The sequence below is a fragment of the Phaenicophaeus curvirostris genome, chromosome 1, assembly GCF_032191515.1.
Source record: "Phaenicophaeus curvirostris isolate KB17595 chromosome 1, BPBGC_Pcur_1.0, whole genome shotgun sequence".
In the NCBI taxonomy this organism is placed as follows: Eukaryota; Metazoa; Chordata; class Aves; order Cuculiformes; family Cuculidae; genus Phaenicophaeus; species Phaenicophaeus curvirostris.
This window is the reverse complement of record NC_091392.1, coordinates 140,828,922-140,842,257: the sequence shown is the minus strand read 5'-3', so window position 1 is coordinate 140,842,257 and position 13,336 is coordinate 140,828,922. Positions and strand designations below refer to the sequence as shown.

The following is a 13,336-nucleotide window of genomic DNA, read 5'->3' as shown; positions in this document are numbered from 1 at the left end:
CAAAGGCTTTTTTACTGTGAGTGATCAAACTTTGGAACAACCAGGTTGGCCAGAGGGGTCCATTCTAGTCCAGACCCAACCGGATGCAGTCTTGAATGTCTTGCTCTAGGTGACCCGCTTACGAGCAGGGGGAGTGGATTGGATGAATTCCAGAGATCCCTTCCAACCTCCAGTATTCTGTGATTCCATATGAATTTGGGAAACTGCGTGCTTTAATTTTTGGCTGTCATAAATTATATCTATAAGCTGATTGTTTTGTATGCTGTTACTGAATGTCAAAACTTTGGGAGATGGGATATTCAGATCTCTCAATTTCTGCTTCTTCCACTCAAGAGTTTCCCTTCTTATTATTCAGAATTGACTTACGACATTATGTTGTATAAACCAGAGTTGAATCACCAAGGCGAATTATTCTGAGTGACAACAGACTGGCTCATCTGCCTGACATGGCGCAAGTTCCTTCCTCCCTAGAATGAGCTCTCCATCTAAAATCTCATTTCTAAGCTCATGTAGTTGGCCAGGACTGTGTTCACTTGAGTTGTCTTAGATGCTTAGCTTGTATCTTGAATTTTAGACATCCATTGAATGAGTGCTAGTTAAGAAAATACTTGAGTGGAAAGAGGAAAGATTCTTTTGAAATCCTCCAGAGGGAGATGCTGATTAGTTAAATTTAGAGGCTTAGGTTAGACAGGTCGAATGCTCTTTTGGAGGCCTTTGGACAGTTTTAGAACGCCTATTTAAAACACAAGTAAAAGTGAAGTGTTTTATTTAATTAGAATGTATCCTTCCTGTTGTTAGGTCCATTAACCTCAAAAAGGAAAAAAAATTTGCTCCCATTATGCAACGTAGTTCAAATGTTTTATAAAATGAATGAGGAAGATATTAGTCACTATATTACTGCCTTTCAGTTTTATCAAATTTTAGTCCTAATCTCACTTCCTAAATGAATGGAGTTTGTCATAATAGTATGAAATAGGATGAAACAAACACAAAAGCGCTAACGTGGCTGGCGGAAGGAATATCAGAATTTATCAGCCAAACCACTTTTAACAACGTAACCAAATTTTCTATAGGCTGTGTGTTTCTTAACTGCTGTAACATTTCACTTCATAGGCATTGTGAGGGGAAGAACATCTGTCATGGATGTCTGTAGATCAATGACGTGTCGGGTGAAGGAAAAGCACTGCCATGTGCCACATCAGCAAGCATCCCCTTTTGCTTTTTCTTTCCATCACCATCCCAGAATTTCAGCATCACTCTGGCCCACTAGGACTTATTTATAGTTTTTAATATCCCTTTCTCATGGCAGTAGAGCATGAAACAACACAGCGTGCCAACACCAACAACATTTCCTGCCCTTTTGTTCTGCGTTCTGCCAATCCATTGTCCCTTTGTCCTTATCCCTTGTCCTACCTCTGCAGACAGAGGCCCCATCTGACAAATTTACTTGTGCTCCCCAGGGATTATGAAAACCAGGAAACTTCATTAAGGAGGGTTTAATAGCTTAGACAAAGGAGAAGAGCAGCTGGTCCGTTAACGAGTCTCTCTTGACCCTGGTCTTCTGACAGAGGAGCCTTTCTTGCATGCGGTACAGTTTTCAACAATTTGCAGTAAAGTGCTGCAGATGTACGGTTCATGCAAATTGAGTTACTGTGCACTGGATCTGCCTTGAGCATTTTATTTGAATGTCCCGGGGCATTTTTATGGCACTAGGTTTGCTACTGTTAAAAAGAACAGTAGCCGATAGTCACCTGAAAATTTGGTGTTTGTTTTTGCTGTCTTTTTCGCTTAGCGTGATAATGTTAAAGGAATAGCAATCGGAGACAACCTGCTGCACTGCGCTACTCCATAAGCAAACATCAGTAAAGCCAAGCAACAAGAAAAGAAAGGTTCTTCATGACAAAATGACAGCAAGAGAACACAGTCCCCGCCATGGTGCAAAATCCCGCACCGTGCAACGGGCCTCCACCATCGATGTCACCTCTGACATGCTAGGTCTTTCTCTAGCAGGTATGTACCTTCACATCAACGACTTTCAGAATCTTCCCTGCACCAGCAGTGGTTTTTTTTTCTTTTAATTTCTAGAAGATTTAGATGTGTCTGGTTATCTACAGGGAACGAGATAAAGGAAATATACTAAAATATTAAACAATCTTAAACTTGCCATTTTTAAATAGTCACAACATAAAAATTGGAGAGGGAAGGAAAAAAGAAGGTAAACTAAATTTTGTGCAGTTATGTTTATCAGTCACAAATAAGCAACTGGGGGGGAGGGGTGGTGGAAATGACAGAAGAATGTCAAGGTCTAGAAAGAGCCTTGGCAGTCTCCTTGTTTGACATTGTGTGAAATTTTAAAAAGAGTTCAGGGAGCTGAGATTTATCTCGCTCATCTTTCATGGTGAGTAAATTAGGATTGTAGCCCCCAGAGGCTTTGTTTGATTAGTGAGAGAGGTACTTTCAAACTTCTCCCTGTTCACTGATCACAGAGGAGACATATCTGATTTAATAATTTGGAGTTAATAGCTGCTCATACACTCAGTGACTTTAATCCTCTTGTTCTCTAGTGAGACTGAGCATTTCATATTCCCTTATTTCATCTAATCTTGCATAGTTTCGCATATTTTAACATGTCTTGTAAACTGAAATAATCTCAAGTTTTTCAAATAATTTTTATATATCAAAAATTAGCTAATAAATATTTTTGAATACTAGTCATGGCTCATTTAATTAAAAATATTATTTTTTAATATAAGATTTAATTTCTTTCCTTATATGACTGCAACTTTGGGAAAGGTTTCACATGACAGCAACGTTCGACTAATCTTGTGTTAATTTTTCTGATTTACAGGAAACATTCAAGATCCAGACGAGCCGATTTTAGAGTTCAGTTTAGGTAGGCTTAGTGATTTGTGTGCTAATTTTGATGATACATGCTATTACGTATGTGTGGGACGTTTTAATTGTTGATTTTTTAAATGCCTCTCATATAGGAAAGATTGAAACTTTAATTTTTATGGAGATGCATTTGGTACAGTTTTCTTGCAGCACGTGCAGTATCTTTTGATAAGCAGCCAGCAGTGGTGTGGCAGTGATGTTTTTTAAAAGTCTGTAATAAATACATCTGTCCTATAAAATTTTAGATGTTTACTATTTGAATGGCATTTTTACATGTTCATTTTGATTATGTGAAAATACAATGAAACTGTCCTCAGTTTCAGCATAACGGCAGTTAATGTCTTTGGATAAACTGAAGATTTGCTGGAAACAGTGTTTTGGTACAGAATGTTTTCTAAGAGTTTCCAGCTATTACACATACTTTCTTTCCTGTGGTCTTTGCTTTCAAGTGATAATGTAAGATGCAGAAGTGGCCTAATTTCTGAGATTGTTTAATTTGGACAAGAAGCTTGTCCGCACTTGAAGAATAAGTGAAAAGTATTTTCTTCATGAAAATTCAGTCTACATTTTCAACTGTAGCATGGTTTTCTTGGCTTAATAGTGGACTAGTCTTTGACAGGTTGTGCTTTTAATGGTTTACTTGAAATGAAAAATGTGAGAATTTTCTGAGATGTATGTAATTATGTTCTGAATAATAATCTAAAAACTCCGTAAGGCTGAATAAAGTACTTAAAATATTTTCAGACAAATTAAAAATATCTAGAAATACAAAGCTGTTTAGTGTACAGTGGAACATTTTGCTTGCCCAGATAGATTTTGGAATTAGCTTTCTGTATTTAGTTGAAGACCATGCTGTAGTTACCTGTATCTAGCTAAACAGAATTTGTCTCTGAAGTTCAATATAATTGTGTACAGTCACTCACTGCAATTTTTCATCCTTGTTTCCTATTCACCATAGTCCCTTCCCAGTAGTTAAACTCACAGTAACATTTGGGAGGAAATAAATTACTGTCCTTTTATAATTACAAGCTAGTTCTCCTCATAGTAGTGCTGCTTGATCAACATTCAGGCACTTTGTACTGGTTCTCCATGGCATAATGCCATTTGTTAATGGGCTTAATGGAGCGTGACTTCAAATCAAATGCAGCTATACTTATGAGATTCCCAGAGGGAAACCTATGCATGTGTGTTGTTCTAATAATGAGCTGTGCCAAGGGGGTGGATAGGCAGGTGGTTGGAAGAGAAAAAGTTTAAATTACAGCTCTACAGCTTGAAGCAAGGCTGGTTTGATTGCACGTTTACTCTTTGCATGCACAAAAGTGAATCATGTCTGCCTTTATAGTGTGGCAGTAGAACGAATATTAGGCCCTTTCTGTCTTTATTGCTCAGGGTATGTAATATACTTTTATAAAAATGTAGTCCTACAACAATATGGAAAAAATCCTGAATCTAAATTTATTTCTCTCTTGCATACCGAAAGCTTGCAGTGAGCTGCTAACTCCGTCGCTAGATCGAAAACCAAATAGTTTTGTAGCAGTGAGTGTAACTACACCTCCTCAGGCATTCTGGACGAAGCATGCACAGACAGAAATTATTGAGGTAAGTGGTAAGGTGCACCTGGATTAGATTTAGAATTGAAGCCAACACAAGAAGCATTTCTTTCTAACAAATATCACCTTGCATTATTTTTTCCCTTTTTTGTTTATGATTACAGGGAACAAGTAATCCTATCTTTCTAAGCAGCATTGCCTTTTTCCAAGACTCTCTTATCAATCAAATGACACAAATCAAACTCTCCGTGTATGACGTCAAAGATAGATCTCAGGGAACAGTAAGTTTTCTTTATTATGTTACGTTCCCAGTCATTGTGGAGCAGGGAGACGAGAGTCAAGGAGATAAAGCTGGTAACTTCTGTGGAAGAAAGCAAAAAGGTAGAAGCGTTGATCCCAGAGAAAGCAAGATGGGTAGGGAAAGGAGGGACAAATGCTGTGAGATGGACTTGGCAGTGTGGGGAGCATTGCCAGTTTTCTCAAATAAGGCTTTTCTGCCACAAGTTTGGGATCTATTGATTTAAATTAAGAGGTCCTGTTTTTTGTTCTAATATGTTGTGGACTGCTTCGCTGATGTAGACAATGACTGGGATCCGGCACCCTTATCTGAGGCCTCCAGTCTCTGCCAAAATGTTGGGCCAATAATGTAACAGTCCTTTTGGACAGAGCTGCTAAATTCCAGAAATCATCCTGCCCTGAACCCTTCGTGATTTTGTTCAGGGGTCAAATTTATTCCCTTAAGGAAAAAGAGTTTTAAATGTCAGCTCTCCCATGTAACTCCTTGGATCTGTGGGCAGCACAGGCCATTTATTCTCAGACTATTGCCCAGAATGCTGCTTCAGGACCCACGTTGTCTGCTTTTCCATGGCTTCCTCAAAGGCAGCAGGGCTTTCCCTCTCTGTCCTGTGCTTCATGGGGAAGCCCAGGGGAAAAAGGGCTCCAGAGGATGTAAGTTCTTCAGGAGGAGCCAGTTTTGGGTCAGAGTGGAACTAGAGAGGACCTAGTCAGTCTGAGCCCCATTGCTTTCAATGTTCCTGTATTGCTCAGCCTAAGTGAGCAACTCCACTCAAATCCTAGAGAAAGGAAAAAGCTTATTATCCTACAGTAGAAAAAGTATTTTTGATAAATTACCATATTTATCACATTTTAAAAGATTTTAATTAGTTAAGTATTGGCATATATGATTATGGTTTTGTTCTTACACTTCTGTGCATAATAATGGTATTTTGGGCTTTAATACTGTGCACAAAGCCTTTATAAAGCCTTTATTAAGGCTTTGTAAAGGTAAATAATTACAATTCTGATACTCATCTTCTTTCAGATGTATTTGTTGGGTTCTGGGATGTTCACTGTAAAAGAACTTCTTCAGGAGAAGAATCACAGGTTGCACTTAACACTAAGGTTTGTAATGTTCTCCTACATTTAGGAATTAATTCTTAATTCTTGAAAGTATGTTTAAGATATGATGAAGACTTTCTGTGAGATGTGATGAAGACCTGTTGGTTGGTTGGTGATTTTTTTAGTTCCAGGCTATTATTCAGGAAAAACTATTTGCTGCTGCATGATAATTAAAAGATGTACAAGAAGGCGTTTCCAACGCAGTGAATAATGTTAGACATTGGTTCTAGTTCTACAACTAAAGAAAGTATTGTCAAGACAAATTTGATTTTTGTGCATTTCATCCTATCACCTCGGTGTTTGTGTCTGTGGAGAGTGATAAAATAGAGTATTTTTAGCTGTGCTGATATATAAAGAGCCTGTGATGGGGAGAAAAAAACCCATTGAAACAGGGGATTATCTTAGCTGTTTGAAATACTTTGGCTTAAGTACATCTAAGCTCTATTTACTGTTTCAACACCTACCTGTTGCAGAATTCTGTATTTGTTGCTAAATAGTGCATTTATCAATATAATGCACTAGGAATAGGACGAGTCACATTACAGCAACATTGATGTAATTTTCTACCTTAATTCATATTGGAAACTTTTGAGGAAGAAATGTGACTCAGAGAGGGAATGAAAAAGAGTATGAGAGTCTAATACCAATCTTTTAGGTAGGAGGAATCAAACCACACTCTTGAAAGCCAACGTGAGACAAAGTTAAGTACAGGGTTGGAAAATAATGAAGAAAGAAAAGTGACATTGAGCAGAGACCTGTGATGTTTAAATGCATATTATAGTAATATGTGCTGAAAGCAGAACGGGCAGCCCTGTCACTGAAGGCAAGGGGAAGTCAGTTGAAGGGGTGGAAGCATAATCAGAGAGACTGAGGGAGGTGGTGTTGGTAGTATCAGAATAATCAGCATGAGAAACAGTGACTGTGATAAACTTGCAGAAGTTTCTTAGCCCAGACATGACTAAGAAAACATGGGAAAAGCTTTTCATGCTAAGAGATGAGATGGGTAAGGCTTTTGTCATTTCCACAATGTGTTGTAAAGAAAACGCTGACATGATTTCACAGAGGGGAGCAGATGAGGGAAATAAATCAGAAGAGACACCAAAAGTATGATATTGATGATGAGTAAAATAGTCTAATTTATCATAGGTGTGAAGGTGAGAGTCTTTTGAGGGAGATGAAAAAGAGGAGGAATGGGATGATGGGAATTTTATGTCTGTATGCTAGACATGGTTATTCTGTTAGATTTATCCTATCTTGACTGAATTGAAAATTTACTTTATTATCTTGTTTTGGTATCAAGTGTATTCTGATTATCGAGGTGTGTGAATGCATACGTGTCTTCTCATTGTCATGTTACCCCTCAAGTGTATAAGCTGGATGCTGAGCAATGTTTATAAACATGCTCTATGATTTGGATACTTGAACTTTTCTTGTAGTTGTCTTGTTTGCTTATTACTCTTGCCTCTCCACTTTTGTTGGTTCCAGAGACTTTATTTTGTCTTAGTTGTTCCAGCGTGTTTTCACATGTAAATAACAATCTTAAAATACCATTTAGAATCTACCTTAAAACAATAACATAAAGCCTCTGCCAAAATTACTGTGTGTCATGGGTGAGACAGAATAAATGACAGCCGTGGTAGACCTGGTTTCTGGTATGTATTTAAAAAAACAGCCAGATGAGAGCTTTTACCCCACTTGCTTCTCTGTCTCACTCACTCCCTCCCTCCCTCATCAGTCATATTTTCATATGGTCTCAGCTTCTCTTCCCAGCAAGGAGGTGGCTGCTGGGCTGGGAGCATGGGACAGAAAGTTGTGTCAGTTTGTGCTGCGCAGCTCCTCAGCTGTTGTTAGTGGCCAGATCCCTGGGGATCTGTGGCATTTGTTTCCACTCAACTCCCTGATCTCCAGGATCTTTCTCCACCTCAATGATCTTTCCTCCACTGCAAATCTTCACCACCTTCTTCTGTAAATCACTTCTTTTCAGGATCCTTCTTTGTAGCATCAGCTTTTCTCTCTGGAATGTCAGGTGCCCAGTTTTCCCAATCTAAACAGTCTGTTTCCAGAAGCATAAGATATAATCAGTCTCCTAACTTGTGACCTTGACTGACTTCCCTGTTAAGTAGAAGATTTGGGATGTGCTACTACTGTTTGGTCCACTTTTATCGAAATTTACCAGTTGCAGCTGTACCAGTTGCAGTTTGCAAGCAGCAGGCTTCTGATCGAGAGTGAAAAAGTTTGGTTTCATTCAAACACACGTGCATGTACATCCAATTATTTGTTCTCTGTTAATGTTCAGAATTTAAGCTGCCTAATTTTAAAATTTGAACTCTTTCTGGTTTTACAGAAGTATTGAAGCACGTGCATGGGTTTAGTTTGCCTTCAGTTAGGAGGTCTGTACAGTGTCCACTGCAGAATGAGAGGAGTGTATTTCTGTTGGACTATTGCATTATAAAAAAATATGTGAAATGAAGTTGTAAAGCTTCCTATTTAAAATGTTCATTAATTTTGAAGATTAATAGCCTTTTATAAGTGTTCCCTTGTTGATAAACAGGTCCACCTCCAAAAAAATCTCAACGCAGAGTGTTTGTTGCAGGTCGGCTGAAAGTGACCGTGTAGGTAACATTACAGTTATTGGATGGCAAATGGAGGAAAAAACTGACCAAAGGCCTCCAGTGACAAGGTCACCTGACACAATTAATGGAAGGGTGAGTATGGGCTTTATATGGGCTTCAGAAGGATACAGATTGATTGGTAGTATTGAAATCAGTTGAGAACTACTGTCAACTTCCCTATCTACTTTGGTATTAGTAGAATCACAGGATCATTTAGGTTGGAAAAGACCTTTAAGATCATTAAGTCCAACTGTAAATCTAACATTGCCCTGCTTCCACTGCTTGTGTGTTTCCTTCTTGTCATTTAGTTTGACCATCAGTTCTCAACTCAGCTCTGCTGGTGTTGCTTCACTTTACTGATTTTTACACCTGGGGATCGAGTGGACTTGTGCTCTGTGGGAAGCATCCTTAAAGATATGCCAGCTCTGTGCTGCTCGCTTGTCCCGAGGGGCAGTTTCCCAGGGGATTGTATTGACTGAGTGCTTTGCAATTTCAAAATGCCGCAAAAAGCAGCTTGTATGGTGATGAAGCAGTTTTGTATTTTGCAGAGCTGTGAGTGCTAATCAAAGTTTGAGGTTAAAAGTCTTGGGGAGAATTTTAGCTTGCAGTGATTAAGCTTTATCTTCAAGTGTTCATGCCTTTCATCAGAATAAGCTTGTGGTACTGCACGTTGGTACACTTGATGCATTAATAACCAGGTTCACATGAACAACTGTGAACTGAAAGGTGGCATCAAGCAAAGCTGGGATGGGGACACTCAGAGAATTGCCAAAATTTTCACAGGCAACTTTTTAAAAAGAAATATCTTAAAAGATTTTAATAAACCTGAACAGCTTACTTGAATAGTGATTATTCTTTTTTTGTGATCCCCAAATATTTGTCTGAAAGCAAATATTTATAGTGCTTTCTCAACCTAGATGCGTATAATTCTGTAAACCTTGTGTTCTGAATATCCTGGGGATAATTGCTCTTGTATTTATGTATCACAGTCACAATGTGGATTAGTATCACTTTATATCCAGCCAGACCTGTAGGTGGCACAGATCTGGAGCTGTGCTAACATAAGTTAGTTGAACGTCTGGATGTAAATCTTCCCAGCATTTTGAACTGTGCACTAGAAGTAAATAAGCATTTTACTTCCTAGATTGGAGAGTTTATTTGGATTTTTTTTTCAGCCTGCAGAATTTTTTGTCTATAGTAAACACTATATAAAAATATAGTAAAAGATTTATTTTAAACATGCATTGTTTTGAATATTCCTTTCACATCTGTATAGTAGGGGCCATCACTGTGTTGCGCTGGCACTGATTTGTTCTTCACTATTTGCATTGTTTCTTTTTGTTTAGACTGTGTTACCAGTTGATGAAAGTTTAACAGAATCATTAGGAATCAGATCCAAATATGCTTCTTTACGGAAAGACGCACTACTGAAATCTGGTAAGCTGCTGTGGGCTGTCACAAATAAGCTTTAGGCATCATTAAAAGCTTGTCTCTTTTCTGTCTGTGGCCCCAGGGTGGTTAAGCAGATGTTTCATTTGAATAGGAACAGGCTGCTGATTGAGCAGCCCTCTAAGGGTCATACAAGAACTTATTTTATCGTCTGCGTATTTTATTTCATCAACTGTGTAATAAAAGCAGCAGAAGCAAACTTTTATATTAGCATAATTGTAGTATAACATTTTCCGTGTGATTTGCTAGTCTATTCTGAAACAATCATTGGTGGACAAGGGGAGGGACAGAGGAAAGCAGTGGCTTTACAAAAGATTTATTGAAGTAAGATTAGTTTTCCAGCAAATTATTGTATGAGAGGAAAATGCACAGTACGTTAAAAAAAGTAGTTCAAAAGTTGAATATGTATTTTATTTCCTTACCAATGTTTTAAATCATCGTGAGGCTTTTCCTGCAAATGCTGGAAGAATGGTCGTTGCAGAATGACCGTTCTTGGAAAAGCTCCACTGATGGCTAGATCTTTACAGCAGTATACGACCACACCTTACCAAATTGGAACCATTTACTTTAAGAAAGGAGAGAATTTGTACACTTTTAACTCAAACCCTTATGCTAAAATAACATTATTTCAATTCTTTAGTGTTTGGTGGTGCCATTTGCCGAATGTATCGCTTCCCAACCACTGATGGAAACCACTTGAGAATCTTGGAGCAGATGGCTGAGAGTGTCCTGTCGCTACACATCCCCAGGCAATTTGTGAAGCTGCTTCTGGAAGAAGATGCAGCAAGGTTGGTTTGGGCCAGTTTGCATATGCAGTAAATACAGCAGTGATACAGCTGCTACTGAGTTACCAAGGAACACAAGGTCCAACACAAAAAAAATGAGACTAACTCTGTAGCTCAGAAATCATGAGTAGGAGTGGAGAGACAAAGAGATGGTAATAGAACATGTTCTAACCTGTCGGAGTGAGATAAGGCTCAGTACGAGTGGACGTGTGTTCAAATATAGATGTTTTCTTACCCTCGGTCAAAGGATGTCGATGTGCAAGAGTGAACAGCGACTTAACATCAAGTTTCTTGTGAAACTGAAGAAATCCATGACAGAAGATTTTCAGTTATTTTTTGAGGCTTATGATGAAGAGATCCCAGAGATGGAGTGGGCGCTCAGAGGAGCCCATATTTCTTGGTAGAAAATGTGAAAGAAAACAACGGAGAACCTTCAGGAAATGATCTGTGGAATTGCCTTGCATGTTGGCAGCATTGTATGCAGCTGTGTACTGGCTCAGAAGGGAACTGTTTTGAAGGTCATCGTAGGTGATTATCTTAATTTGTTAAATAGTTACAGGTACAGTCTCATTTTTTTGTGGGCTGGACCTCACGTATCTGTGTTAATGCACAGAGGCACTGAAGAAAAAATTGTAAAAGCAGCATCTTGCTGACTGTAGTTACAGCGAATAAGATTTTATGTCGGAGTATAGAGTTTGGGCTTAAGCGTATGGTAATGTGGACATACAGACTTTATGGTGGAAGAGAGTTGTTGGCAGAGTGAACCCTTAGGATCATACTGCTGTTATCTGCTCTTAGGGGTTATCTGTTCCTCTCAGAAAAGTATTGATAGAGCCACTGAATGTATTATTGCATAGACATGTGATTGCTTTAGGAACAGCATGTTAGAATTCATTACTGTTTAATAGATATAATCATTTATATGCTTCAATACACTTTTTCTAGCATAGTTTGTTTTTAATATAAAGAGAAAAATGAAGTTGAATTAAAAATAAAACATCTCAATGTTTCATAGATGAGGGGAGTCTGGGTAGAAAAGATGGCATAAATGAAAGAGTAATAAATCCAGCTGCTGCGAATTTTGAGAAGGGAACAGAGACAACACAGAAACCAGCTGAGGAGGAATGAGTAATTACAGTAGCAAACAGAGCAGAAAAATCAGAATCACTTTGAAGGTGAACTTTGAAATAGTCAGTTGACTTGTGTGCTATGAAAGCAAAGCGAAGACAGATGACAAGAGCACCGACTCCTCTCAATGAGTTAAGAGATGACTTTGAGAGGCAGAAGGGTAGTTTTGAATGGAAAACAAAGGGAATAAAAGCAAATTAAATGAGATACTGTAGGACAGTCGTGACTTCTCATTCAGGGAGGTGGGAGGAAGAAGGAAATCTGTTAAGCATTTTGTAGGTTTTCTCTGAATTTGCTTCTTTTTGAAGCAGTTGGCCCTTTCAGACAACATGAGCAATTATGACTTACTTCTCTACATTTGTAGGCTGTGGTTTGCAAACATAACTGTTTTTCACAAAAGCCAAGATTGGGATAGTAAAAGACTTCCTGCTGTATTTCTGAGTATTGGGGTTTTATTTTGGCTGTGTTTGAATCCACTCCTGGGGCCTAATTAAGGCAGACCTTAACTAACATTAAAACTATGTTGTGCTCTCAGTAACCTACATTAATAGATTTTAATTCATTTGTGGTATTATGAAAGAAAATCATGCATTAATTCATATAAGCAGGCAGAATTAGTCTATTATGTTTTCCAGTATTTTGCTAAAATAATAAATTCTCTCAAGGAGGCAGTGATTTTTTGTAATGTAGGGAAAAACTAATGCTTGATGTGACTGAATTTCCAAATTTTGCTTTTTTTTTGGTTTTTTTTTTTGCTGCTGTTGAGTTTCCTCAGCACAGGATGGACATAGATCTGTTAGAGTGAGTCCAGAGAAGGGCCACAAAGATGATCCAAGGGCTGGAGCATCTCCCTTATGAGGACAGAGAGTTGGGCTTGTTCAGCCTGGAGAAGAGAAGACCCCAGGCAGACCTTATAGTGACCTTCCAGTACTTAAAGGGCCTATGGGAAAGCTGGGAAGGGGCTCTTTATCAAGGAGTGCAGAGATAGGAAAAGGGAATTTTAAGCTGAAAGAGAGGAGATTTAGAGGAAATATTAGGAAGAATTTTTTTCTTGTGAGGGTGGTTGTCCAGGAGAGTCGTGGATGCCCTGTCCCTGGAGGTGTTCAAGGCCAGGTTGCCTGGGTATTTGAGCAGCCTGATCCAGTGGAAGGTGTCCCTGCCTATGGCAGGAGAGTTGGAACTGGATGATCTTTAAGGCCATTTCCAAACCAAGCCCTTCTATGATTTTATGATTTGTTTTTCAGTGACACGCACTTAGTAGGAGTAGTGAGAGTTTAGATTCTAGAGAACAAAAGCTGTATCTTGCATAGTTGTCCTGCTGCAATCTTGTTGGAGGGGGCTTAGGATATGCTATAACACATTTAGACATGGGTTATCCGCAATTTGTGTTATATTTTCAGTTCTTTACAGCTTACCTCACGGTACATTTAAAAGCACCTATTCATTATGAGATACAGACAAAACATTGTGAAGAGTTGACAGGCTCACCTGTAAGGCTCTGTCTGTGATGGATGTTGTT

At 38.6% G+C, this 13,336-nt stretch overlaps 1 protein-coding gene across 9 annotated transcripts in view; it reads left to right on the top strand.

Moving 5' to 3' along the window:
- Window positions 1-13,336, top strand: part of INPP4A (inositol polyphosphate-4-phosphatase type I A) — a 79,189-nt gene that overhangs the window by 24,063 nt on the left and 41,790 nt on the right. For 5 of the 9 annotated variants that reach the window (XM_069876479.1, XM_069876470.1, XM_069876436.1 and 2 more), the window contains exons 3-10: window positions 1,793-2,010; window positions 2,849-2,893; window positions 4,376-4,494; window positions 4,610-4,726; window positions 5,767-5,846; window positions 8,437-8,548; window positions 9,802-9,892; window positions 10,545-10,692. In XM_069876479.1, coding sequence (XP_069732580.1) covers window positions 1,905-2,010; window positions 2,849-2,893; window positions 4,376-4,494; window positions 4,610-4,726; window positions 5,767-5,846; window positions 8,437-8,548; window positions 9,802-9,892; window positions 10,545-10,692 — 818 coding nt within the window. In that variant the 5' untranslated portion in view covers window positions 1,793-1,904. Of the gene's footprint in view, window positions 1-1,792; window positions 2,011-2,848; window positions 2,894-4,375; window positions 4,495-4,609; window positions 4,727-5,766; window positions 5,847-8,394; window positions 8,549-9,801; window positions 9,893-10,544; window positions 10,693-13,336 lie in introns of all 9 variants that reach the window. The other 4 variants (XM_069876417.1, XM_069876453.1, XM_069876445.1 and 1 more) reach the window with 1 other exon arrangement.